This window comes from Melopsittacus undulatus, chromosome 4, assembly GCF_012275295.1.
Source record: "Melopsittacus undulatus isolate bMelUnd1 chromosome 4, bMelUnd1.mat.Z, whole genome shotgun sequence".
Lineage (NCBI taxonomy): Eukaryota > Metazoa > Chordata > Aves > Psittaciformes > Psittaculidae > Melopsittacus > Melopsittacus undulatus.
This window is the reverse complement of record NC_047530.1, coordinates 38,013,559-38,041,187: the sequence shown is the minus strand read 5'-3', so window position 1 is coordinate 38,041,187 and position 27,629 is coordinate 38,013,559. Positions and strand designations below refer to the sequence as shown.

The 27,629-nt window shown below is 43.2% G+C and overlaps 2 protein-coding genes across 2 annotated transcripts in view; one reads left to right on the top strand and one right to left on the bottom strand.

Moving 5' to 3' along the window:
• Window positions 1-1,131: 1,131 nt before the first annotated feature.
• On the top strand, window positions 1,132-20,628 carry PAX9 (paired box 9). Its single transcript, XM_031048862.2, has 6 exons — window positions 1,132-1,234; window positions 1,388-1,561; window positions 2,621-3,247; window positions 5,601-5,740; window positions 10,873-11,025; window positions 20,374-20,628. Exons 1-6 carry the CDS (start codon window positions 1,132-1,134, stop codon window positions 20,626-20,628), a joined length of 1,452 nt encoding a protein of 483 aa, XP_030904722.2.
• A 4,705-nt stretch (window positions 20,629-25,333) lies between these two features.
• The window catches only part of SLC25A21 (solute carrier family 25 member 21), a 249,042-nt gene continuing 246,746 nt past the window's right edge, over window positions 25,334-27,629 (bottom strand). Inside the window, exon 10 of the mRNA XM_005148913.1 lies at window positions 25,334-25,418. Coding sequence (XP_005148970.1) covers window positions 25,348-25,418 — 71 coding nt within the window. The 3' untranslated portion in view covers window positions 25,334-25,347. The remainder of the gene's footprint in view (window positions 25,419-27,629) is intronic.

The window sequence follows — 27,629 nt, the reverse complement described above, 5'->3', positions numbered from 1 at the left end:
GTGCACTCCTGTCACCACATTCTTTCATTTCAATTTTTATGTATAAAGCCTGCACCTTCGAGACTCTATTAATACCCCTCCCCCCGGAAAAAAACAACAAAACCCACAAAAAAAACCAGCCATCCAAGACCCCTGCCCAAAAAAAACAAAAGAAACAAAAAAGATTCTTAGGAAAAAGAAAAAAAAAAAAAAAAAGGAAAAGTGAAAAGAAACCTGTGTTAAATCCTTGTTTGGAGCCGGGAAGACGATGATCCCGTGCGCAGCCTGATGTACGCGGGACGTATGTAAGAGGCACACATACAAGCTCAGGGAGCAGGATCCGTACACCTAATGCCAAACCAAACACCCCTTCCACAGACACGGCATGACCCACGCATACTTTTCTACCAGCTTTGTCTGTTTTTCTTTTAACTATTAATACGCAGCAGTGCCTTTGATAAAGCTGAATCAGCAGCGAGGAGCTGGCGCTTTGCAGCTCTGCGCGAAGCAGTGTTTGATGACATTGAGGACTGCAGGAGAACCAGCGCCGGCCTCGAACGGCCAGGGAACACCGGAGTCCCGATCGATGCCCGGGTGCTACCAGCCCCGTCCTGTCGCCACCCGGGGCAAGCGAAGCAGCAGCTCCTTTCCCGATCGCTTTGTGGTTTCCACCAAAAATGATAACCCTCAAGGCTCACAGCCTTCTCGTGCACTACCCGTGAGATGTTCGTGAGTGAAAAAAGTGCTTTATTGTAACAAGACAACAGTATCCAAGGAAGAACTTCCCTCCGGCACCCGCGAAACCAACGTGGGGAAACCGCGCGGGTGCCAAGACATCGCTCTGCTTCTGTCGGAGAAAGCAGGAGTCGTCTCTGCGAGCCCCGCAGACCCCTCCCCGGTCGCTGACTCTGGGAGAAGGGCCGGGAGGGGCCACCCGCAGCCCGGGGGTGCCCGGGGAACGCCTGGGGGGTGCCCGGCGCTGCGCCCTCCTCTGCCCCTCCCTCCCGCCGGCGGTGCCCCGGCCCCACGGGGGCTGCGTGCTCGAGCTCCCCTCCGACCCAGCACAGCGCCGGTCCTCTCAGCACCGCAGCGGCACTGGCTGCGTTGACCGCGGAACTTACCGCCGGGCAGGTACGGAGGAGACCCGGCGGCATGGCGGCCCCAGGTGCCGGGCCCGGTGGCGGGGCAGAGCGGAAGGGCCGTCAGCGCTTCGCTGTCCGTCATGTCCTTTGGCCACTGGGAGGGAGGCTGGGCGGTGGGGCCGCCCCCGAGGGCGGGCCCGAGGGAGCAGGGGGCCGCTGCGCCCGGCCCAGCCCAGCCCTGCCCACGTTGCCCTGAGGTTGAAATGCAGAAGTCAAGGCTCTCTCCTCGGGAAGTAGATTTTCTTGTAGTCCTTTTTCCTCTCCAGCCCTTGCTGCCTTCTCCGTGGAGCTCAAAGAGCCGCGGGAGCTAGCGCAGCCAGGAGCGCGGGAGGCTGGGAGCCTGTCTCCGGGCACGGGTCTCCGACTGGGATTTAGGGCAGCCTCAGAGGTGTCCCGCTCGGAGGAATGGGTAAGTGGCCGGGAGCCGCAGGAGGGTTCAAGTGCTGTCAAGAGAGGGGGAAGCGCCCGTGCGCCGTCATGAGCCGCCGCCTCAGCTCCCTTATTGACTTTGCTCGTGTTCGTACAAGTTGTAAGAACACGTTAAGGGTCAGGAACAGGGTTTGTTACTTGCTTGGCTTGTTATTAATGTTATTAGGCGAGTGCGAGGCCGGATCGCAGCCGAGTGGATGGCTGGAGCCCGTGGCACGTTGTATATTATTCCTGACACCGATCTTAGTAGTTAACATTTTAGCACGTTTGTTTTACAGCCTGGTATAATTGTGCTGTTAAGAGAGAGGCGCTAACAGCACCAGAAACGGTCTTTTAAAATTTAGTCGCAACTCAGAATCTCCGCGTTGCCCGCCCTTGCCTCTCCCAAGATGTAAAAGAATTTCCTCAACTACTCTTCCTTCCTCCCCCTCCCCCGTCTTCGAAAATGTTTTTCTTTTCTTTTTGTTTTCTTCGTGTTCCTTTTTCCTGTGGCAATAAAGCTGATTTGTCTGTTGGAGCGATCTCGTTTTTCATCACTGGAATGTGTTTGTTTTTTTTTTTGTCAATATGCTTAATACATAGTCCGGAGAGCTGCGACATTTGTTGCCACGGAGTTTTCTTTCTTTCCTTTCATTCTTTCTTTCATTTCTTCTTTCTTTCTTTTCCTACTTTCCTCCTTTCTTTCTTTTTCTTCTTTCCTTCCTCCTTTCCTTCTTTCCTTCCTCCTTTCTTCCTCTCTTTCCTCCTTTCCTTCCTCCTTTCCTCCTTTCCTTCCTCCTTTCCTTCTTTCCTTCCTCCTTTCCTTCTTTCCTTCCTCCTTTCCTTTTTTCCTTCCTCATTTCCTTCTTTCCTTCCTTCCTTCTTTCCTCCTTGTCTTCCTCCTTTCCTTCCTTCTTTCCTTCTTTCCCCTTCCTCAATTCTGGAGCTATCCTGCTATTCTAATGAAGCGTGCAGGGGGTTTCCAGGGGATCTCCGGGCTGTGACACCTACCTCGCAATGAGGAGCAGTTCAGGAGACCCCTTTGAACCATTCAACGTGTCCGACAGCTGTGTTTGTGCGTTTGCTTACAGAACCTGCCTTCGGGGAAGTGAACCAGCTCGGGGGGGTGTTTGTCAACGGCAGACCCCTGCCCAATGCCATCAGGCTGCGGATTGTGGAGCTGGCGCAACTGGGCATCAGACCGTGTGACATCAGCCGGCAGCTCCGCGTTTCCCACGGCTGTGTCAGCAAAATCCTGGCTCGCTACAATGAGACGGGTTCCATCCTACCGGGGGCTATCGGGGGTAGCAAGCCTCGGGTCACCACCCCCACCGTGGTAAAACACATCCGGACCTACAAACAAAGGGATCCGGGCATCTTCGCCTGGGAGATCCGGGATCGCCTGCTGGCAGACGGCGTGTGCGACAAATACAACGTGCCGTCGGTCAGCTCCATCAGCCGCATCCTCCGAAATAAAATCGGGAACCTGTCTCAGCAGAGTCACTACGAGTCCTACAAGCAGCACCCGCCACCGCCACAGCCTGCTCTGCCTTACAACCATATCTACTCCTACCCCAGCCCTATCGCTGCTGCAGGAGCCAAGGTGCCCACGCCTCCCGGGGTATCAGCGCTACCCAGTACCATGGCCATGCCCAGGACGTGGCCGTCCTCCCACTCGGTGACGGACATCCTGGGGATTCGCTCCATCACAGACCAAGGTGAGGAAGGGGAACCTGGGCAGCCAGACAGGGCCATCTTTCTGTCCCCTGCTCTTGAGCTCCTGCCTCTCCGAGGGTGGGAAGGTCGAGGTTCCGTGGTTGGTCTCGGGGCGCCTCCCGCGTTTGTCCCCCCAGAGCGAGGCCGGCGCTCAGCTTACCGGAGGATGCGCCCTCAGGACGTGGGCTGATCGACGGCTCGGGTGGGCTGCAGGGGAATCAGCAGGCGGTACATCCCGGCCCTCACCGCTGCCGCTGTGACCCCAGTGGCTACCGGGGCCTGAGTGAAGGACCCGGGGTGTGGTGACCCCAGGGGCGCTGAGCTCCAGCCCCGCGGCCGCCCGGCCTTGGCCGAGGCTCGCTGAAGCCCTCTGGTCACAGGCGCCGCCTTGGCGTTACTGAGAAGTCCATTTTCTCTAGTTTTCGCAATCAGGCCAAATTTGCTCCGGCAGGAAGTTCAAATGTCACCTAATTGCTTTCATTCTGATGGTGTATTTTCCTCCGAAGCGGTGGTCCAGGGAAAATAAAGCCCCAGAATTCTGTTCTTTTATCCCTTCCACCTTATTTCTGTTTCTCCGCCTGGCGATTGCGTCGCGTCTCCCAGCAGCTCGCTACGCTTTGCTGCAGAGGAAGGGACATTTTTTCCATTTCGGTCTCTGCCAGTGAAAGTGGTTAAAACAACAGTATAAAATAACCTTTGCCTACAGCGGTCTCTGTGTCCCACTCTTCCTTTCCAATTAGCTGGGGGGGAGCCCTGTGATTTGTTTTCTGTGCTTTTTTAACGGCAACAATCCTGTTGCAGAAGCACTTCAACTTCAAATGTAAACTGATCCTTTAAACATTGCAGAATAATTTTATTTTTCTTTTCTCAAAAAGGTGGTATTTTCTTCCAAGTAACACACATACACATAAATATGTTTATTTATATTTATACATACAATAAGATACAAGTTTTGCCCTTCTTCGCTCTCTGCTTCACGATATGAATTTTATCCTCAGACCATACTGGCACAAGCAATTGTATTTCTGAGTCGACTTTAACAAACACACACCTGGTAATCTCTGCTCTGTGCTGGGGAAGGGTAGTGGTGGCAATGAGCATTAAAAAGAACATTACCGTCACAGGAGAAATGGAGGTTGGCTGGTTCTGGTTTTTTTTTTTCTTTTTTTTTTTTTTTTTTAGTGAGTTCCTCTTTTATTAACACCATATTGGCAGGCAGGCGGGCCTCTGACGGTACCGCCGGGTGCCTCGGTATCTGCCCGTCTCCCTCAGACCTCGGAGCTGCACACATCTTTCTGCAGTGTAAAACCACCCCCCCTCCCCTTCTCACCAGAGAACCAGGGCTGCTGCGCGGCCGATGCCGCAGATGGGGGCTGCTCGCCCTTGATTTATAGGATAAACTGACCTTGCTGACACGGAAAGGAAGCCCCTATTCATGGGAAAGTGTGAGATCAGCAGAAAAGGGCGCTCACCGAGAGAGCTCAATTTCTTAAGACAACTTCAGATATGTGCCTTTCCCCCAGCCCTGCCCAGGGGCCGAGCGAAGCGGTGCGGCGAGGCAGCCCACTCCCACGGCGGCCCAGCCGGCATCGCAGCCCCACAGACTCCGACGGGGCCTCGCTTGGAGGAGTCCCCCGAAACTCTTTTTCCTCCACTCCACTCCTCTGGGGCCCCGGGAATTCGCCCCCCTGCAACACAGCCCGGTATTCCCGGGCTGCGGCTGATGCGTGTGTAAATAACAGGACTTTAGCCCTCCCCCCTCCCTTTATTCTCTTCATCCTTTTAAATTTTCCGTTCTTTTACTTTTTAAATTTTATATTTTTTTTGGGGGGTGGGTTTCGTTTGTTGTGTGTTCTTGTGGGTTTTTTGTTGTTGTTGCTGTTTGGTTGGTTGGTTTTGTTGGGTTTTTGTTTTTTGTATTTTTCTTTTTTCCCCTTCATAAAGTTGTTTGGAGGCTGGATCATCTGCAGCCGTGCCAGGGTGATTTCTAACAGGGGATGTGGTTTGTCTTTGGACTCGTACATGCACACATCAGAGGCGATTCCCATGAATCCCCCTAGAAGATCCCTGGGGACAAGTGCCGGGGGTCAGCCCTTCCCGCCTGTGTAGGGGCGCTGGGACTAGCAACTCTGCTGGCGACTTCTGTCTTCCGCTACAAGAAGGGACCTTTCTCCCCCCCCGGATCACCTCACTAGGGGTTCCCCCGCGGCTTAGCGAAGTGTAGGGGGCGAGGGACAGGCTCTGTCCCACAAGCTGCATCCAGTGGGGACAGGGAACAATTTCCAGATCGGAGCGAAGTTCCCTGCACTCCGGCTCCTGCCTCTAACCCCTTTCCCCCCCCATGTTTCCCAGCAGTAAGCGACACCTCTCCTTACCCCAGCCCCAAGGTGGAGGAATGGAGCAGCCTGGGCCGAAACAGCTTTCCCCCCACCGCTCAGCACTCCGTGAACGGGCTGGAGAAAAGCTCCCTGGAGCAGGAGGCCAAGTACAGCCAGGTAAAGAGAGAGGGGCAGGAGGGCGGGGGTGCATAGGGCCCCTGAGCTCCGCCTCGGGCTTGCGGCCCTCGCCCGGGCTGCCACTCTTGGTTTGGAGCCGGTGCCGGCCTTCACTCAGTTTTGGTTTGCAAAAGAGTCCGCTAAGATTGGCGACGTCGGGAAAGAGCCTGGCTTCTCCTCTCCGCTCTTCTCTCAGCTCCCTCTCTCGGCACACTGCCGCAGCCCCCCGGCACCCCCAGCTCGCATTTCTCCTGCCCGAGAGGCCCCCGTCGGGCGCAGGGCTGGTGGGGGGGCAGCTCCCGCATTCCCCCCCCCCCCCCCCCCCCCCCCCCCCCCCCCGGCACAACCGCACAGCAAACATTCGAAAATCGCAGCGCTCTGACCCCCGCCAGCTGCCGCCCGCCTCCCGGACCCCGCCGCGCCGCCCACAGGGGCTCTGCCCCGGCCCGGCCCCGAGACCCCTCCCCGGGCCAGGCCGTGCAGTCCCGGGCCGCGCCAGCGGGCACGTCCTGCAGCCGCCGCCCTCGAAGTCGCGGTTTACCCTGTCCGCAGCGTGCTCTGTAGGCAGGAGAATAATTTGAAAATGAGGTGTAATTGCTTCCTACATTAAGCATTTTTAAACGCTTAAGTAGACTGCGAATTTTCTACGTTTTAATTACTACACAATATAACTGTTACTTAATAAATCTCTGTCTAAATCTCTGTACTTGCTAATCAAATCCTATGCCAGGAGAAAAGCTATAAAAGGCTCAACTGCTACTCGTTGGGAAAGAACAGGTTTTGGAAACTCTTTTTCCATAAGATGGAAGCGTTTCAAAACGCATCAGAGGTTTCTCAGACACATCGAGTTCCTGGCCATTCATTTGTTACGCTCATAACGAAGTCGAGGAAAAACCATGATCTCTGTGTAGCGTGTTCCCATTCAAAGACAGAGGTTTTGGACATATTTTTTGAGTTCTGTGTCTGGTTTTGGATTCCATGTCGAGGAGTCTTTTGTAGTTTGTATGTGGTGCTGAGAGTAGATGAATCAGACCCTTTTGAATTCAAGATGTGGAGCGCAAACTATGGGAATGCGTGCAGAGGGGTAAAGGAAGCAGAGTGGGAATTACTGTAGGCCTCAAAAGTGAATAACCACTTCACTGTATATATTACCTTACAGACAATATGCCACCCTTAACGCTGTCCTGTTCGCTTTGTGTTACATTTTTCTATTGTCCCATTATTATTCTGTTCATTTCGTGTCATAGAGAATGTGCACTGTATTATAGCCACCACTTCATGGTTAAAGAGAGTTAGATTTAGTGGTAATATTCATCCTTCCACAATTTTCTTTAAAAATGAAACAATAAAGTTCTAGCAGTCTTACTAAAAATGATGGAAATAGCTTGTCACTGTTCTGTAAAGAGCGGCTGTACTGCAGCCGTGTTGTCCTAGGTTCCAGGCTGGGTCTTCTGCATATAATTCTGCTGAAATATTCACAGGATCCGGCTCATAGGCTATAACCCATAGCCTTTGCTGGAATTTCATTTACCTCAACAGATGTGTTGAGGAACAATTGTTATGTAAATCGGGTTATTTTCAATGCTGGTGCTGGGAACTATTTTTATCTATTTTCACTCTCAATATTTGTGCTTTTGTCTTCATAATATATTCCTGTTCTGCTGGCAAGATCATTCTTACTTTAAAGTTTTTCTTCAGCCCAAAAGATCACCTGATAAATGTAATATAGATATCTTTGTTATTTAAAAATGAAGCAAATTGCTATTAATAAAATTGAATTCATTTATTGAAATACATTGTCCAGAGAGTTTGAAAGGGCAGAAAAGTTAAAAGTATTTATTCAGAAGGTCATTTTCAGTACCCTGCTCACTAAGAGAAGACACAGACAAGATTCCCCTTCACTCCTGTCCCTTAATAATATGGGTAAACAGAAGTTAGCTTTGGAAAATTCTGACATATAGACCAATCTATCCATGTAGTATTCAGACTTGGTTACCAGAGAACTCATTCAGATGTATATTAATTGCTTCGTCTGTCACAAATTTATTATCTTGTTAATTTAGAAGTTATCTGGAAAAAATAAGGATGTGAAAATGTGACTTTTTTTTTTTTTTTTGCATTGATATTTTTGCCAAAAGATTTGTTCCAGACAGGTGGAAAGTGAAATTTATGAACCATATTCTTGCTGTTCATAGCACTGACTTACTAGCTGTCCATTGGCTGAAGTGCAGTGAGTCTGGGTTGACAGCCTGTGACAGTAAAGTCCCACCAGAAGCCTCTGACCTCCTTGGATCTTCTCATAGTCTCTTGAAACGCATACTGCTTTGGGTGTAAATGGATGAGCAAGGGACAGGAGAGAACACTGGTCCATTTGTGAGAACCTAGCAAAAGGTTATCTGGAATGGTGGAAAAATGGGGCACAGTCATAATTAATATGCTAAGAAGGACTACGGTGAAATAGGGTCTTTGGACTTCAGGGTAAATGTTACTTCCCCCATCTCCTTTGGGCAAAGCTCATTACTAAAGCTGTGTCTTATGAAGGCAGACAGCACTTTTCCCCTAGAGAAGGGAAGTGACCGTTCTCTAATATTCCATTTTTATGTCTGTATTACCGAAGAGGTGCCTACAAGAGGAGCAGAACAGGAGGGAATCAAGCGTGCATGTTTTATGTAGGCTTTCCAATTACACAACAGAAGCAGAGGGAATGTGTGATGAAGCACATTAGCAAAGTATTTTGTGTGAGCAACAGGGAATTCTGCTGTTTCTGACAAATATTACCTATACATTTTAAGCATTAGCAACATTCAAGGTTCACCTCTCCACAGCTTGCAAATAGCTCCATAGCTACTAGGTGAGTGAAGGACTTGTTACCCAGCCTTAGTTATGAAAGATAATATTTTACTTCTCAAGTAATCCCCTGGAAAGTCCCTCTGCATGACAAAGACCAGAAAAATTAAGCCCAAAGAACAGGGTCTCCTGTATTTTTAGAATACATTTATCTGATCCCTCTTTTTAAATTATAAGCTGTGTCTTAACATGCGGGATCCCACAGGGATTTTTTTTCAGGCAAAACTCTTATTTGACAGCCCAGATTTGTCAGCTGGCAGCCAGGCTGGTCTCTGCAATGGGTTAGAATGGCTGCATTTTGCCCTTTGCCCCATGCATTAGTGGGAATTTATCCTAGGAAAGGACTCCACAAAAGGGGCAGGAAGACTTCACATTTTAGCCTCAGCAGTACACAGTCACACTTGTTTAACACAGAACTGAACTTCTGGATGTAGAACATTTTTCACTTTAAGTATTATGAGTTTTCTGGTGTCTCTATGGCCTTTGTTTGCAATGTTGTTTGGTATTTGGGTCTGAGGAGTTGAAACTCTGCCTAGCAGACTGATTCTGTACCAAATGTTCCCCAGGAAATCACCGAGATGCCTTGTCAAGTTTCTATTAATTTTTAATTACCTGATGTCCCAAGTTATTGTTTATACATAAGCAACTGCATTGTATTTTCCTGTTGCATAATATCCACATATTTGTCATACAGCTTTGCAAACAGTGACTGTGAATCAGAGAAACTGAGAAGGAAAATACATTTTTCTGAGAGCTTGATAGTTTTGGGTCATACACATTTCATACAGAGCTCAGTTGTAGTGCAGTATTTGTACAGAGATGCACATTCAGGTGTTGAGGGGATGGCTTCTACAAATAATTGTATTATTAATGCAATGGGTGAATATTCTGAGTACTTCATGCATTACACAGCTTACACTGAAAGCTGCATTAATTAAAAAAAAAGCAGCTGAAATACAGACCTATTTGAACCCTGCATTTGAAATGAAAATATTTAATAAATATGTATCATATTTAAAATGCAGTTTTCGGACATCTGATGCTCATGACTTTCTGGACTGACATCATAGATGCGCAGACTGAAAAAAGATTGTGGTTTGTGTTCACACATGTATGAAAATGCAGAAGACCTGATGTGTGTCTGTATGGGTTGTTGAGGCAAATAGATTTTTTTTTCTTAGTTATTTTCTGTATGCACTGCAGGAAGCAGATGTGCACATTGCCAAAGGGAGCTGATACTCACTAATGGGAAAAAGTTTGTAACTGGAGGGGGGGCTAAGAGCAAGTTGTGCAAGCTCACTCTTGGGGAAGGGTACGCTGTTCAGAGATCTGAGCACAAGCCTGCCGGAGTTGCTGAAAACACTCCCCCTAATTCAGTGTGTGAATGGAGTTTGAGTGAAGTCTTCCTCTGACATTCTTGTCAGATCCCAAGGTAGCAACCACTTCACCTCTGTCTCAGCTGAACTTCATCAGCTGTTAGTGGCTTGAGTTTTGGGCTTTACTGGAAAAGCCCTCCCTGTCCTTTGCGTGTATTCTGACCGGGGTCATGAGCTTTGTATGCTGTAAGCACATAAAAGGAAGGCTCAGTTTTAGAGCAAGTGATGGCAAATAATTGTGGGTGCAATTCTGGACAATTATTTGCACAGAAAATGTAGGCAATGTAAATATTTAGTTCCTGATCTTTGATTGCAAATGAACAATGAGCTGTATACGCGGTAGCCAAAGCATCTGCATTTGTTTTATCTGCAATGCTTAGAACGTACAACATATGGTAACTTCTCTGTGAATAAGGTGAAAATGTAACCTTAAGTGTTATGACCAATTACATGACCCTCCTACACAGATTATTTATTGAAAAAAATAATTAGCAGAAATACTATTTGGCATGTTATATTCTAACTCAGGATTCAAGCAGTTTTAGTCCTGCTATGAGTCTGTGCAAAATTTACCAATGGTAAAGGTCCAGACCTTCTGCTTCTCACTCGTGACTGTAAGGAAAGCAGAAATGTGTTGAGGAGAGTTGCTTATTTGCTTTCTTGCTGTAGTACTATTATTGTTAGAAGAGCTCCTGTCCAGTACAGGGGTTTATACCTTGGTTTGGAGACTGTCTGGTCCGGTGTCACTCTCATTAGGATCTCCAGACCAGTGCCTCTTATTAGAACAGTGCCTCTAAGTAAAACACTGTCACTAAGATGGCTTGCTCAAGGTCTAGGCATCCATGTCATTGCATGTTGTGGGTGAGGGGCATGAGCTGATCCCACTACATGCACCCGATTCCTTCCCAGGTGATCTGGATGGCACCCCATTCGAACCCCATTTGTGAGACCTGCCTCTTACTGGCCACCTGCTTCCACGGCCAAAACACAGTGCCCTGCCCACCAACCCACATGGCTTCAGGGCACTCCACCGGGATGAAACTAATAAAGAAAGTCAGAGAGGTGAGTGAATGGTATAATGACACTCAAACTGCACTCTGAGCACCCTGTGCTCCAAGGGCCCCAACCCACCAGGAGCTCTGCCTTGACAAACAGGAGCAGTGACTGAAAAGTGAGAGTGGTGGGAGATACCTATCACAGCCAAGGAGCAGTGTGCCAGGGGTAGGGGGATTAGACAGGACTTGATCTGTTCAGAATTCTTGTGCTTGCAATAGAGTGGGAAGTAAACAAAGAATGTATGGTGTATTTGAATTTCTTCTGGCAATTTATCAGCTCTTAGGAATTGCCTACATACCTACTCATAATGGCCATGGACATTCAGTAATTGATGGTCTGTGATTTGCCCTCATTAACTTACCAGCTTCCCAGTGACTGTCCCTGCCGCTTCAGAGATTTGTTAGAAGAAGGGGAGCACTGTTTGGTTCTCCCTGAAGATCACAGTTAGGTCTCTGCACCTTTGTTCTCCTGCAGAAGACAAAGTAGAGACTTTACCAGTTGACCCCCTATTTGCCTAGCTTCCAGCCATAAAGAATACTTTTAATGTTTCTGTAAGTGTCCTTCTTCCAACCTCAGTTTCATTTAAATAACACCATATTGAAATGACAATATATCGTTAAATATATTGTCATTTTGTCATAGAACCTTTTGCCAATGCATTATAGGTTTAACCATCACTGTAGAAAGAGCAAATATTTATTTTTTTCACTGTATTTGCTTGCTTAATATCCATGTGTGCCCTGCCTGACTCCAGATTCTGCCAAAATAACAAGGGGAAATTGTGCATATCTGTTCTAAAACTATTGGAACTAACTATTTTGTTAGTTCCTACCCAGGGGAGTTTGCTTATATGACATGATTTTTATTTTTTTTTTCTGAGCTTTCCTTTTGTCCTTGTAAGCCCAGTGTATCCATCTAAGGGAGACTTAAATTGTGTCTTCATAATTAAAATCAAGCTTTGTCATCACAGCAAACAGAATTTGTTTTATTGCACTTTGAGGTAGTCTGGTTGTGAGGTTAGTTAAAACATAGAGTATATCTCAACCTTGTTGTGGTTTAAACCAGGACAAGGATCTGCCATCTCCACTGGAAAGGCATTTATATCATTCTTCCTAAATTGGAGTGCGAATGGAAAGCAACCACCCAGTGAACTTACAGACCTTACACAATAATTTATGTTTGGGGGACACTGTAGGTGGACATACTGGTGTGTGCTTGGTGTTCTGTATGTGGTAGGTCTCACTTTACTGTGAAAACAGTCTAAACCCGTCCTTTTTCTGAAGGAGCATTGCAAACCCTTGCTCCCCTTTTTTCTCTTGAAGGGCTCTTAGGTTTTAGAACAACCTTCATCTGCCTCATCTTCATCATGCCTTTTTCTCCTGCCTCTCTTTTTCTCTGTTTTTGTAGTGGATTTCTCGATCTCCAAGAAAGAGTTTTTCATTGTTTCTTGGTTGTTGTTAGTTTTTTTTTGTGTTTTTTTTTTTTTCCTTTTGTTTCTCTTTAGTTTGTTTTGGAAAGACATAAAATGCCCCTGGCTTCTTTAGAAAAGGATCAGTGATGGTGTGTAAATTCAGCTTACTATTACTATTTCCAAAACTGGGGTTTTAATCTCCCTGAAGAGGCTGAAATTTAATATTTGATAAGAAAATATAATTAAGAGTGCTCTTGATGCATGTTGCAACTATAGTTAAACCACTCAATTGATATTATCTGATTTCTGTGTTATTCAGTGCAGCTGTGGATGCCTATAAGTAAAGGAAACAACTTTAAGTTAATAAAAAAGAGAATTAAACACGTGGAATGGGATCTGCTCATTATTAAGGGAATGAACGTCATTTTAGAGGGAAGTAGTGTGATTTTCTCATGCAGTACACTGCAATGCATTGAACTTAGTAACAGGAGTAGTAACTGTATAGAAAATTGCATCTTTGCAAGAGACGCTGTATAGGATTGGGTAACTAATTACATTTTGAATCTTAAAGGACTCAAGGAAGCAAATAACTGGTTTAATTGTGACTTCAACTAGAATACCAGCATTGCTTCACATGACTTACAGTTAAAGAGAAATATTGTAACTCTCTGTTCTTGAAAAGTCTCTTTCCGTTTTAAAATGCACAGCCTTTGGTAATCAATGCAGCTCAGCTGAGCAGCAGACTGACTATAAACCTCTTCCCATGTGTTATTTTAAAAGCTCCTCAATTTTAATGTATTACCACTGTTCAGTTTTTCTTGAATATAAAGGCATATGTTTCAAAGTAATACCTACAGAATTTTTCCCCTTCTGTTCAAGATTTTTTGGATGACAAAATTATTTAATGACAATGTCCTCATTTTTCTGTCTGTTTTATCCTCTTCTGCTTCCAGTGAAATTAATACAAAATTAAAGGGGAAATATGTTCACTAAAATAAGTTCATCCATCTAAGAATTTGTAGCCAAATATGAAAAGATTTTTGCAAGAATTTTCCCAGCATTATAAAAAGACAGCAAACGCTCATTTGCAGGGCCAACTCTAAGTTATTCACACACAGCTTAGCAATTTTATTATTTGTTTTAAAAAAAGAATTTTAATGAAAAATGTTATCATCAGCTGGAGAAATTTACTCCATGCTCACTTTTGTAACTCTTCTTCTTTTTGGAAACTCGTGTGTAGACAAGTTAATTTTAGTGGGACACTGATCTGAATGAGTGTTTGTAGGATCATGTAATTGTTCCCATTCATGCTGTAGCACTGGATAGCAGCTTCAGAATTTAGTTCTAATTTAGTTAACTACAATTTCTACCATAATATTGTCTAAGGTTATTAATTTAAAAACCTCAAAAGAAACATAGGTGTATTAGTTACATCTTTGGGTAATGCCATTTTCCTAAATGACATTTCCATTACAGGCATGCTGCCGCCGATGTTTTACTTGGAAAATTTGTTTACTCTTCCCTTGGGACCCCATATGTTGGTTTGATTTATAAATCATATTTAACCACCAATTAAAAAGAGAGATTTACCATGTTTGCTTCCTTTATGTCCACAGTTTGTGTTTGATTGCTCCTAGTCTTGTTGCCATAACCTTTTTGACTGATTATGTGCACATCACTAAGAACATGAGATATCCTCTGGGTTTTTAAGGTAATTTGCTCTTCTGACTGAAGGACTATCCAGCTCTGTTCCCTGCTATGCTTTTCTCCTGCTATGAAAAAAATGACTTCTCCAGGAGTTACTTTGTGGCTGTGTTTTCAGGACATTCAGAAAAGATTCAGCATTTCCAGAAATCATTTTGTTTTTAATTTTGAAGAGTGAGCAGGGAGAGGGTGTCTGTCTGCCGAGCTACAGTAGCATCCTGCAGCTCAAACCACGGCCAGCACTCCCCTTTGCTGGGGAGCTGCGGCTCTCAGAGGCACAGCTGTGATACCTCCGCAGATTTGTTTCATTTGCTCTTGGGGAAAGACTCTGTGCTGGAGGATCAAGGCAACGCGCTGAGTTTGCTGATCCAAGGACAGGAAGGATTCATTCCATCCAAGTCAGTGCTAGAATTGAGAAATACAAATGAAACAGCAACCTTACTCACCAGAGGTGTGTTCCCCAAGTCTTGACACAGGGGGAACTTCTGCTGACTCCAGCAGGGGAGTTTGGGCTGAATTATTGTCCAAGCTCATTAGGGCTGGTGAATTGGGTAACTAGAGTGTTTCTTCAGAAACACTTTTTTTCCACAGACATTTAGAGTACTCCTACAAAACATACACTCTTAGTCTATGCAATAAATTATCTATATAATAAAAATATTGTAACAATTATATTACAATGGACAAGTGATGCAAATAATTTGAAATAATAACTTTAAAACAAGAATAATTTAAATTCTTTTGGACACTCACTTTAGAGGTGGGCTATAAAACTGAGGTGTCATCCAGCTGTGGTATCAAATGTGCTCTCTTTTATATTCACATAAAGCTGACATGAGGTGATTTGCATTATTGTTATTAATGATAACTAACATAAATACAGGTCTGTGGTTTTGAATGGTATGACTTTCAGACACTTTCTGAAATATTTATAGAAGCCACATGGGAAGGGATCAAGGAGACGGTCTAATTTTGATACTGAGCGAACATACCTAGCAAGCAAAAAGCCAGAGAAGGAAAAGTAGATTAAGGGATGAAAGAAAACAAAATAGTATCAATTAATTACAATATAGAATTTTGATTGATACCACAATGTCTGTAAGTGGAATTGACCTTGTCCATTTCTCTCGTACTAATATGACTAAGGCAGGAGGAAAAAAAGAAGTCAGGTAGTTTGTCTGACATGGGTTGATCGGGAAATTTGTCCAGAAATCTCGTGCGCTTTTCTCTCCTTATTGTGCATGAGAGAAGAGGCTGAGGCTGTGTGACATGTTATACCAGTGTAATCTTCATAACAGAAGTCAAGATGTATGTATGGTTACCTCTGGTTTAGAGAGGAACTGTTCTGACTTTTAGGAGTCCAACATGGAAATTACTTGTTCTGAAGGCAGGTTTTAGATTTGCTTTTCATCCACCCATCTCCCTTTATGTCGCAAATCCCAGACTGAAAACAATGACAAAAAAGTAATCTCTCATTAGTATTGTACCTCAAGTGTCTAAAGATTCCTTCTGTTAAAACTACTGAACTAACTCCTTCACTGGTGAAAATACATGCAGTCCACTTGTTTCAGCAGAATCATTTTATGTGACTTAAAGCAAGATTTTAAGTCCACCTTGGCTTTGAATTCTGGCCTGGATATTCCTTTTACTGGCATTGGTGCATATCAGCAGTTACTTGGCAGGAAGGCACTAGACCCAACTTGTGATCCTGATCCCACTGCTGTTGTTTTGCAGATATCTTTAGGAGAACATATTTAACTGAATTTGTGAATCAGTGGGAGGTCATGTGTTCTAGGCTCTAAAATCTGGAAATTTTTATTCCATCAGTTGTCTCAAAACATTGATAGAAACAGCAATTCAAAGCAAATGTTTCTTCTGGTCTCTGTAGAAGCCAGACAGTAAGGGCTTTCAAACAGGAACCCTTATCACTTGCACAGCAGAGGTTTTTGTTCATTTAGAACTACATGTTTGTTTGCTTGCTTTAAAAAATTAGATTTCCTTTGAAAAGCAGTGGTTTAAATTAAGGAAAAAAAATATTTATAAAACTTAAAAACCAGGTTCAAGAAGCTCTGCACTTAAAACAAGTTCTAAGGGTTTAAAAACCCATAAACAGCATGGGGTTCTCACACTCCTAATTATGAATGTTTAGATTTTGATGTTCATTTCCTCCGACTGAAATACTGCAGGATGAATTATTCATCCAGTACATACAGGGTCACGGAACTTAATCCCCCAATTTATTTTAACTAAATGTCATGTTTGTAAGAAGTGCCAGATTGACAGGCAAGATTCAGCCCTTCTGATAACCTACACTTTGTATCTAAAGCTGTTTAGAAGTAAAAACTCTTGTGGTTAAAATTATTGGGTCAAGTCCTTCACTGATGAAAGAGGTGAAAATTGGGATATTATTCTTGTGTAGCACAGTTTTAAAACACATAAAGTGAGGTTTTCTCTACCTCATCGGTTTTACATTTGGGCCAAAGGAGACTTCTGGCTGCTTTGCAGGTATGGCTTAAACCTCCCCTGAAACAGAACTGTGCTCCATGCCAGGCCAGCTTTTTCCCATCCCAGTGATGCCTGTTTTGTGAAGCACCTACTGGCATCCACATGATCATGGTTTTGAGCAGCAAAGCTTCGTAGCACTGGAGTAAAAATGATTCATTAATTCAGGGAGGCAGCGACAACAGCTTTCCAGCACTGGGGGCTCTTGACAGGTCACAACTGGTGGTCCCTACAAAACTGCCTCCATGTCCCACCTCAGTAGTCAGGGCAAGATTTTTCTCACATTTAAATTGACACTATAAAAACAACAGCTATCACAGTTGTAAATTAAGTAAAGGGAGGTAGGTAAAAATATTGTTCTGTATGTTATAAATCAGGATAGGCCTTCTTTTAAATTAAGGTTTTACAAAAGCTAGTAAATCTTTAGTCAAGTCCTATCTGTTTTATCAATAACAACCCAAGTAGCACCTCTAGTGTAATTCAGTAACACTCTAGGTATTCTCCAGTAATTATAGTTCAGAGACTTTAATTTCACTTTTTGCCATTAAGACCACTAAGGAAGACCACACAATGATAAAAAGAAATAGGGAAACATATATGTTATTGGATTAAATATTTATCAACAATGTCTGCATTAATGTTAGCTGTTCAGGAGCTGAAATTTACCCCAAATCATGCCAAGTGGCAGTTTCTGGACTCTGTCAGCCTTCTCTGTGGGAGCTGCAGGAGACAAGGACATGGGTTTGAGCATCAATGGGCCAGCAAACAGGTGGCACATTGCCTGACACAGATCTAGCCTGTGCCCACTAGCACACGGCCACACAGTGTGGGGTCAGGTAAGGCGCTGCCCAGGGGTCCTGTGCTTAGGTTGTGTGGATGAGGACATCCGGTTTTCAGCAGAATTGAGGACACAGCCATCACCTCTGGGGATTTTTTTTTTTTTTGCTAGGACACAGCATTGGACATAGCAGGAAGTGATTTCTTGAGGACCAAATGTTGCCTTTCTTTATCCATACACTCTTGGTGCGTGACGGGGGTGTGAGGAGTGGTGCTCAGCAAAGTGATTCCATCAAGCAATCAAGCAAGCCTTGGCATAATGCAGCACTATGCTCCACTTTGATTACAGCCTCGTTCTTTATCAAAAGAAAGGTTGTTAGATCATCTGCCTTTTCTAAAGAGCTCTGAGAGGAAGTGCCAGTGGTTGGAGAGCATCCATCAGCATGGCAGCCTGTACAGCATATGGGAAGCATTCTCTTTTCTCTGTGGCAAAGGAGGGTTTTGGCTTTTCCCAGAGCCACACATGGTAGAGGGGAGCAGTGACAACACAGGAGGCTGGAGGGACATATGCCTCCTTTGTCAAGGGCTCAGGGGACATTACCATTCATAGTGGGGAATCCTACTTAAAATGGAGCTTCCAGGCACAGCCTGTGCTTGGTACCAGTCTGTTTGGGAGTGGGCAAGACTGGAGGAACAAGGTAGCCTTGCAGAGTCCAGAAAACCTCTTCTGAGCTTCAGAGGCTGGAGGTTTGTGCTGTCTTAATAGCTATGACACTCTTCAGGGACTTGCCCCAGGTCTTTTCTCCTTCCAGGATCTCTTTGGGGGTTCTGTACTTCTCTGTGCAAAAGACTTTTGGGCTGTGGCTTTTGATGTCCCAGTGCTACAACCTGGCTTTAATGGCTCCACTGCATCTGTGCAAAGATTTTTGTTGCTGTTCGTTAGAAAAAAGCAGAGGTGTACTCGTTCTTGTTTCATATTCCTCTGAAAAGCACTTTACGTTGGAATAGGCAGGGAGCTTGGGGAACAGCAGCTTTTTAGGGCCTGTCACGCTTTTTACTTTCCAGTAAATCCAGTGAAATAATTTTCAATGTGATTTAAGAAGTGTACTAATTTACAGTGCAATTATGTGAAGGTTTGTATTAATTAGTACTATTGCAAACACTGATATTTATAGGTGAGGCTAAAGCGGAATTCTGAGACACAGCAGGGGACGTGTAATTGGAGTTGAAGGTCAGGTCACATATTTGGATTTTCAAAAGAATAAGGCAAGTTCAGCTTCAACAAAGTGTTTATGGATTTGGAATGACAATTACGTTGCTGCTGCAGCTGTATGTTTTGTGCTAATTAATATACCTATCGGAGGCTCCTGGCTGGGATCCCATCACTGTCTCCTGCTGTTTTAGATTGCTGTACATATTTATATTGACTCCAGCAGGATTACTACTTGGTTTCCCGAATGGCAATGAGAGGATAGTCCAGCCAGTGAAACTGTGAGTTACATTGGTAGGAAACTCACGCACCTGAAATGAGGCCAGTGCCGTTTATGGAGGTAAATACTGGAAATTTGGCAGGTGCAATCCAGACAGGAATTGAACAAGTGAAATGTTAACATCAAATTTTAGCAGAAACAAAAGTCTGCTTAATTTTTTAACTCTGCATGATCCAGGTTAGGTCCAGTTCTACCAGGTAATTAAAAATGGCAGATGCTACATGATTTTCTGAATTGACACCTGTCCTTTCATATTCACATAGAAAACATTTCTGGTAAAAAAATGTTACCCCAAATCCTAAAAAAATAAACACTACCCAAACTGAAACTTAAGCAAGATAAATGGTCTTTGTTTGTACCTGTTCTGCTGAAGAAGCATTTACAGGGTGTGAAATAAACCACCAAACAGCTTTTATTTAAATAAGGAGTCATTCATTGTGAAATCCTACCGTGGCAGACTGAAGGACTCTCCCTTCTCTGTTTAAACAGAAACCCTTCTCCCCAGCCTTAGGAAAGATCTAGGAAAATAGCTTGCAGGAAGGGACCCAGCCCTACAATTGTTGTGTGCACAGAAGCCCCATTGAAACCAGGAGAAACTGAGCAAAGAACATTTGCAAGCCTATATCCCAAGTACCTAGAAAACACATTTTTAAAAGGTATCATCAGTAATAATAATACTACTACTCCAGTTGTGACTCATGCCCTGAGCAAACAGTTACCAAAGAGTTTAAGATGTTCCCACCTTCACCTGCTGCATGTTACCTCCCAGCTCCGGGGATCTGCACATGTCCACTGCAGCTCAGGGCTGAGTCCACCCTCCTTTGGGGCTGGCATTGGCAAAGTGGTGGGATGGGCCCATCTCTCCTGCTGCTGATATGGCCATGGTCGCTGAACACCCAGCTTAAACTGCCACAGCACTGCCTGCCAGGGCCTGGCTACAGTGGCCAGCATCATGTACAAAATTTGGGAAAGGTAGGTAAATATTAAAGCCAACCTGCTCCAGCCCATGGGACTCATTTCCAAGAGGATGAAGGTGCTTAGTGAGAGAGATGGGACAAACCTATCACAAATAGCTCCAGCAGTAACTCTCAAATATAATGACTAGATGCAATCATGGGCTTAAGGAGTCCATGAACAACAGCTTGTGGGAAGGCAGGCAGGTGTGTGGGCAGGCTCTGCGGTTCCTGTCCTGTTCTCAGTGTGTGCTCCCTAAACGTCTGCTGCTGGTCCCTGTTGGGGACAGGCTGCTGGGAGAGGTGTGCAGGGCTCATGTGCGGTAGCTGGCCCTAAAAGCAAAGCACAAGTGGGCCACTGTACCCCTGAAATCTAGGGGACTGATTATGGGTGGCTCCCTGGGCATGCCCCTAGCTCTGGTTCTTGTACAAAGCCCAAGCAGCATTTACAGGTACCTTATTTTACAGCAAATCTGCTGTCTTACTCTCTTAGAAATGTTTTTACTTTTCCTTTCAGGCACCCAGTGGCCTCCCTGCCGTCAGCAGTTTTGTGTCAGCACCAGCCATGCCTCCCTACGCAACACCAGCCCAAGTGTCACCTTACATGACATACAGTGCCACCCCATCTGGCTACATGGCGAGTCACGGCTGGCAGCACGCTGGAGGCACCCCACTGTCCCCGCACAGCTGCGACATCCCCGCCTCGCTGGCATTCAAGGGCATGCAGACAACCAGGGAGGGCAGTCACTCCGTCACGGCCTCTGCTCTCTGATGCAGGAGCTGGTCCAGGACCACCACGAGCCTGCTGGGTGGTTGTCCCCTGAGCCTGGCTCACAAACTGCTCTCTTTGTGCTGGAGATACCTCCTCATGACTTGTCTCCTGTAAGGCTTTTAGGATTGAAAGAGCTGAAGACATCAGAAACTGACAGAACTGTGGTGTGCTCTTTAAGTAAAGACCTTGCATCCCTCAAAGGGCTTGTGGAGCCTTGTCCCACTCTCTCCTGGTCAAACCACACGTATTTATTCTTAATCATCACAGACTTTCTAAATGTGCAATTGTTATTAAGATTTGTGTAAAATCAATAAAGAAAAGTCACCTCAGAAAATTCTTCTATGCCTTGAATCAGCAAAGGCGGTTAAATAGGAGGCGTTTGCCGATTGCCTAAAGAACCACCCTTTCATCAACAGGGTTATACAACCCACTGCTATTAAGAGATCACTTTTGGTTGTTTTGTTGGGTTTTGGCAATCAAATATAGAACCAAGGCAGTAGGCGGCTCTCAGATTCTCCTGGTATGTTGCCATTGTCAGGGAGTAGTAATACCTTTGTGTTTTTATCCATTTGTAAATATAGGCTTTTGACAGCATCTTGTTTTCACCTTCCAGTACATTTATTTCTTTTTCTAAGTTAAAAGAGTTTTTGACTTTCTAGCTATTATTCTATGTCTTTGTACGGTGAGGTGACAGCCTTAGGTGATGAGGTTTAGGTAGGGTTTTTTTCATTGTGTTTCTGTGCCTACAGTAGAGGCTTCAGCTCTCATGAAATACAGTTATCTCTTCAGCAGAAGATTCAAAGGCAGAAATCCAACCAAGTAACTCTCCCCGAGCTATATGGAGTCTTCCAGATTCGTGAAACTCCACATTTGTGTTAAGCATACAAACAGAAAGGGGTGGAAAATATCTGAACAAACTGAAAACTGTAGGGGAAAATGCCATTAGAGTGCAGCCTGTGCAGAGATGCTTACAAAATTATGTCAGTCAACAAAAGCACTGAGGAACAGAATTGTACCATCACTGTTGGCGCACTTGTGTGCAGCATTTTTGGCCCAAGACTATGTTGTAATTTTTTTAAGAGGAAGTTTTCTTTAATTTCTGCTTTAATGAATGTAAAATATGGCTCTTGATAAAGTTTACATTGTTCTGAAGCGTTTTTTTTTCCTTATAGTTATACTGGTGGTGGTGCTACAAACACAGATATTATTTAATATTAACAAATTCCCCTTCTACATTTCTGTATCCATTGGCAAGTACTCTGTGCCAGTTATTTTGCTTTAAACTTTAATCCCAGGAGAGCTAACATACTGATCTTTGAAAATTTACCTGTTTTCCTTGGGCAATAATAAAGTTCTGACTATTATTCCAGAATGCTGTAGGTATGTTCAGAATATGAATGTGGAAAAAGAAAATGAAGCCTGGTGTGACATTTCATATTCTTCATAGGATATTAATATATTTTGTATTTTTATAAATGTTGTGCAATAACTTCAATTACACTAAAGACAGCTAAAGCAGAGGAGAAAACTTCATTCTTAAAATATTGCTCTCTCTGCATATCTTATTAAACATTAATTCAGTGGGAAGGTAAAATAGAGTCCCCTCCTAAAATACAGTCCTCTCTTTGTGGATTTCCAGCTTTCATCACTGAGACAGCTGTGGGGAAATTTTCATAAGAATCCAAGTAACCAGTTCATATGTTATATGTAGTATATCCACTGAAATTTAGATGGACTCAATCGGCTGCTGCCACCTTTGCTTTTTGCATTAAAAAATAGTTAATATATTTCTATCAAGAACACAGGTATTATGGCCCTAAGGAAAGAAAGGTCTGATCTCGGATGTGATCCTGTATTCTTCAGCCTCAAAGGCATTTGGCAGCTGTTTGGCTTTAATGAGATGCTGAAACCCTTGTTATTCAGTGGAACACTTTTCCAAGAATGTTGCTTTGAAACCACTAAAGGTAATGTGCACACAAGTGCATTTCCAGTCTGCCACACTGTTAGTGATGTGATGGATGTTATTCTGCTTTTATGAAGATGCAGATGGAAGATGAGCCTTAACACTATGGAAAACAAATTGCTTTAATTCTAGACAAGCTTGTCACTAAAAATGAAATGGAGAAGAAAGATAAGAAAAAGATCATGAATCAATAAATTATTAAGTTAGCAAAAGGATCTTAACTTTCAACCTAGTTGTTTTACCGGACTGTAGAATTATAGAATAAGTCTAACTATTGTTACCCATACAGCACAAACAAGGTGCATCAAAGGAGGAAAAACCCCCCAAAGCCAACCCCTTACAAAAAAGGATGAGAAGCCTTGTGTAGCATGTCTTTTTGAGCTCCAAGAATTCACAAACCCCTAACAAAGTCTGCCTGGGTTAAAAGTGTTCAAAATTTTCCTGAGCAGCAAGAGGTCATTTCTGAAATCAACACCATCTTTTCTGACATTCCCATGAGGTATTGGTGTGTTTTGAGAGATACTTAAGAGAGACAGACCCTTAGCTTGTATCAGTTGTTTGCATTATCTGGTCTTCAGCTAAATCAGGATATTTTATGAAGCAAGGACAAGACATGATGTTAATTATTCCTTATGTGGGAATACACCATCATGAACCGTTTTTATTTTGTGTTTGTTTAGTTGCAGCTCTTTGTGCATATATGATACCCTCAAGTGGAAAGTCAGTGGGGCTGTGTGCAGAAAGGGTTGCTCAGATTGAGCAAAGTTACCTGACCTTGGCTCTTGGTGAGGCATTTTTTGATGTGAATTTTCCTAACAATTTTATTTATTTTTTTTTTTAATTCTTCAATGCAGAATACTCCGTTTGCCCAAGGACCTTTTCCCTGCTTATACTCATGGTTAAACTGAAATATGCAGCACATTAGCTTATTAACCACATAAATTTTTAAGTCACTTTACAATAAACAAAGGAGAGAAAGAGGGATTTGTTATTAATAATATTTTTAATAATAAGAGTCAGCTGCTGCTGTCAGGTACAGGGGTATAAATTTGCAGTGAACCCACTAGGGTGAATGGATTAATTTGGGAAATATGCAGTATATGTGAGTGCAGAATTTAAGTTTTTAATCTGAAAAGCTTACACTCCATTCACAGAATGTCAAATTTTTCAAAGAAATCAGTGGAGCTTAGTACTCCCTCTCTGGCAGCCCCATTGTGTTTGCATGGTCCTGGTACAGAAGACCTCCAGTGTAAAACTGAATCAGATCCCATATTACACCGTACAGTGATGGGGGAATGGGCTGGTACATTCATGGGTTTGTTTTCTAAAACTATGCTGTATTTTCTGCTTTCTATTGGTTCTCTCTTTATCAAAGATCAGGCTGAGCTATTAATTGAAAAAAAATAATCATGTTGGAAAGGATGTAAAACCGGCTAGATATGTATATACAGTATGTTTAAAGCCTTTTATTTTTATATTTTTGAATGCTCTAAATTAATAAAAGACTAATTATAACACATTTTGCTTTTAGTTTTCAAAATTATCTTAGTAGTGTCTTCTATTTGGCTAAGTACCAATAATGAAATGCAATGAGAAACATTTACCTTAAAATTATAAATTGTAACAGAGTTAATTTTATTGCTTTTAGCTATGAAGTAGAATAGGTATGAGAAGTCACTGTTGTCAAATTTAGGTAAAAGAGAGGTTTATTAAGCATGTCAGTACAAGCACCCTTGAAAATGCTGAGAACGCATTTCTATTTTTAACTTTTTGTTGCTTTTCTAACACATTAAAACCATTCATGAGACGAGACTTCACATGTGACCTGTCATTTTCAAGTAACAATCTGGAAAGATATTTCTTTAGGATTATTGGGAAAAAGGTTCATACCTCCTTAAGAGGAAGAGAGTTCAAAGTTAACAGTGTTAATGTAGTATGGGGCACAACTGCATGAACTGAAACTATGTGTTCAATCAGCATAGCAGAAATTGTATTTCACAGAGCTAGCCAGAATGGGTAGTAAGAAAAGCAACAATATTAGCTTTTGAGCAACATTTCTTTATCTATAGAACGTTGTATTTCTTTGAGATATAGGGTGGCTAATTGCAATCGCATATGTTCTATCAGTCTAGAACATCATTTCTCCATCACATGATGGTAATGAAAGGTTAAATTGGCAGCCAAGGTGCATTGAGCATTTTTATTACAGGACAGCTCTTTAAGCAATAGTATACAAAGGTTGTGGCTAGTAGAGCTGTCCTTTTTCTATCCTCTCTCAACAACTTCAGTAGCTCTTCTATAAATGTTGAAACCATAATGGACTGAATTTAAACTGGATCCAAGATTGACGCAAGAGTTGTTTGCAGAGTATGGGTCATGTTCTCAGCCTGGAGTCAATGGAGCTGTCAGTTTACACTGGCTTAGTATGTGGCTCCACAGGATTATTCCATTTTTTTCTGCTAAATCCCCTGAAAGTTATCTTTCATTTCAGCTGATTTTTAAGTGTATTTACTTCAGTGTATTTACTACAGAATTTTCAGGTTGTCCTTGAAAAACTAACTTGTTCTTATGCCTTCTATATATTTTTTCTTCTTTTGTAAAACAATTACAAATATCAACTGTGCTATTTACTTATGCACTTTGAGAAGAGCATGTGCTTAAATGTTTTCTTGGATCAGGACCAAATTTATCCTGAACTGTACTAACATCAGTGTAATCTGAGGGCATTCAACACCATAAAGGATTTTTCTGAAGTGCTACTTGTGATCAGCCGTGTCCTGAAGCCATGCATAAACGTATTCGTAAATCAAAAGCATCACTGCACCACCTGGAAGAAAAGGTATTATTTCACAACATATAAAATCCAGTATTTTCAAGGTTTTGTAGAGCATTTTTAGTGTGTAATTTAAACCAGAACATGGCAAAGCCTTATTTGCAAAATGGATAATTCTACTAATTCCTTAATTCATTAAAAATTCACCAATTCACCAATTTTACATAATATTAGACCATAAAGTTGATGTCAAAAGCTTGTATTTTAAATCAAAATAACCCTGAGTGTGATTTTTCCTAACATTTTGTCAAGTTTCATATTTTTCTTTGTTCTTTTACAAGTGAAGCTCTTCATCTAAGTATGTGTGTATTTGTGCGTTTGTTTAGAGTTAGATCTGGTCTTGAAAGAGCAACTTGAGCGGTGGAGTGACAAAAAATTCATCACCAGGGTGATGAAAATGCTTCCAGGTGAGATTCAAGAAAGGTTTTCAGCAGTTTGTTTACCATATCTAAAGCAGAAGATCATCGTATTGAAACAAAAAACTTTCTGTGCCTGTACCTGGCTATGCATCCACAGGCAAAGTTTTGATCTTGTAAATCACAGAATCACAGAATGGTTTGGGTTGGAAAGGACCTTAAGATCACGTAGTTCCAACCCTACTGCCATATGCAGGGATGCCTCACCTTAGACCATGTCGCCCAAGGCACTGTCCAACCTGGCCTTGAACACTGCCAGGGATGAAGCATTCACCAATTCTTTGGGCAACCCATTTCAGTACCTCACCACCCTCACAGTAAAGAACTTCTTCCTTATACCTAACCTGAACTTCCCCTGTTTTAAGTTATGAAATGACATTATCTGCTAGAATAGTTTATACTGGTAATGGTATGAAATCCCAGCTTGAATGTCATAAAGTATTTCTTCTGTTAGAGAAGACAGACTAAACCTGTTCTGTAATCAGGCTGTGTGAACTAAAGAAGGGAACATTTCACAAGATGTGTATACAGATATATAACTAAGCATACAAAGAAAGTTCTAATTGGAAAAGATGGGAAAAGAGAATCAAATTCCAAGCTGCAGGACTAAACCTGTGTTGCATTTTGTTATTTGTGGGTGCCAGCACTGGGGCATAAATATTTTCTTGCCTTCACCTGTTGGCTCAGTTAGTGAGTTAGAGTGGTACCTCTAATAAGTCTGCTACTGAACTGGGCTGACCTTACTAGGTAGGTCAGGTAGGCTCAGTCAACCAGGCACACATAACTGCCACATGAATTTTCCCATGTTATTTATCCTAATGAACCATCATGAGACTCAAAATCCTCTGTTAACAGCAACTCACAGACCTCTAGACAGAGCAAAATTTGCAAAAGGCTCTGACCAACAAATAAATCATGATGTCTAAGATGTGATTTCAACTAAAATCATGTCTGCATCCAATTCTCATACTGTGTGATCTGTTTATGTTTCTCCTACTGAAAGCATTTTCATGTTGAAAGAAGGAATTACCTTTCCAGTCACAATAAAGATTGCATTATTGTTTAATCAGAAAGCCAAATCTATGTATTAGCCAACAGGACTCCACAAGTGTTTAAAGCGAGGTGCGCACTTAACTGACTTTCTGGATTTGGGCCAGAATGCATAGTCATTTGTAAGATGCAAAATTTTATTCCAAAATCTGCTATTACTGGGTATTGGGGAATTGAAACTGCCTTCTCTTTGCCCTGTATGTCTAGTATCTTTGGAGTATGAGGGAAAAGGCTTTTAGTTCCAGAGTTATGCCTAGTTGCCTTGCTTCCCCTCCCCACCTTCTTCCTTTACCCTGCACAATAACCAGGCATGGTCTCACTCTTAGCCAGATGGGTTGGATATGTAAACATTTACAGACAAACCTAATGCCTCCTTTATACTGCAGAACAGACTCTGCACCTACTTGCTTTTAACCATGTGTGTTCTTGCCTATTAAACCACCTTGCACAATCTGAAGTACAATTTCATGGAATGGAATACTGTTCAAGCTGGGGCTTCTGCTCTTTTTGACACAGATTGCCTCTGCGGACTGGCAAAGTCCAAGGGCCCAGTGCTTTGCTTTCATGATTAATCAAAACCAGCCAGGGAAAAATAGTCTAAAAGTCAAAGAAGATCTAGGTCTTAACCACTGCTTTCCTGCATTTGGGGTAACAGCTAGTGAGAACAAACCCAATGTTAAGGTATCCTTGTCCTTTTAGTCTTCTAGGGCCATGCAAGGCTCTTCCCAGCTCATGCTAT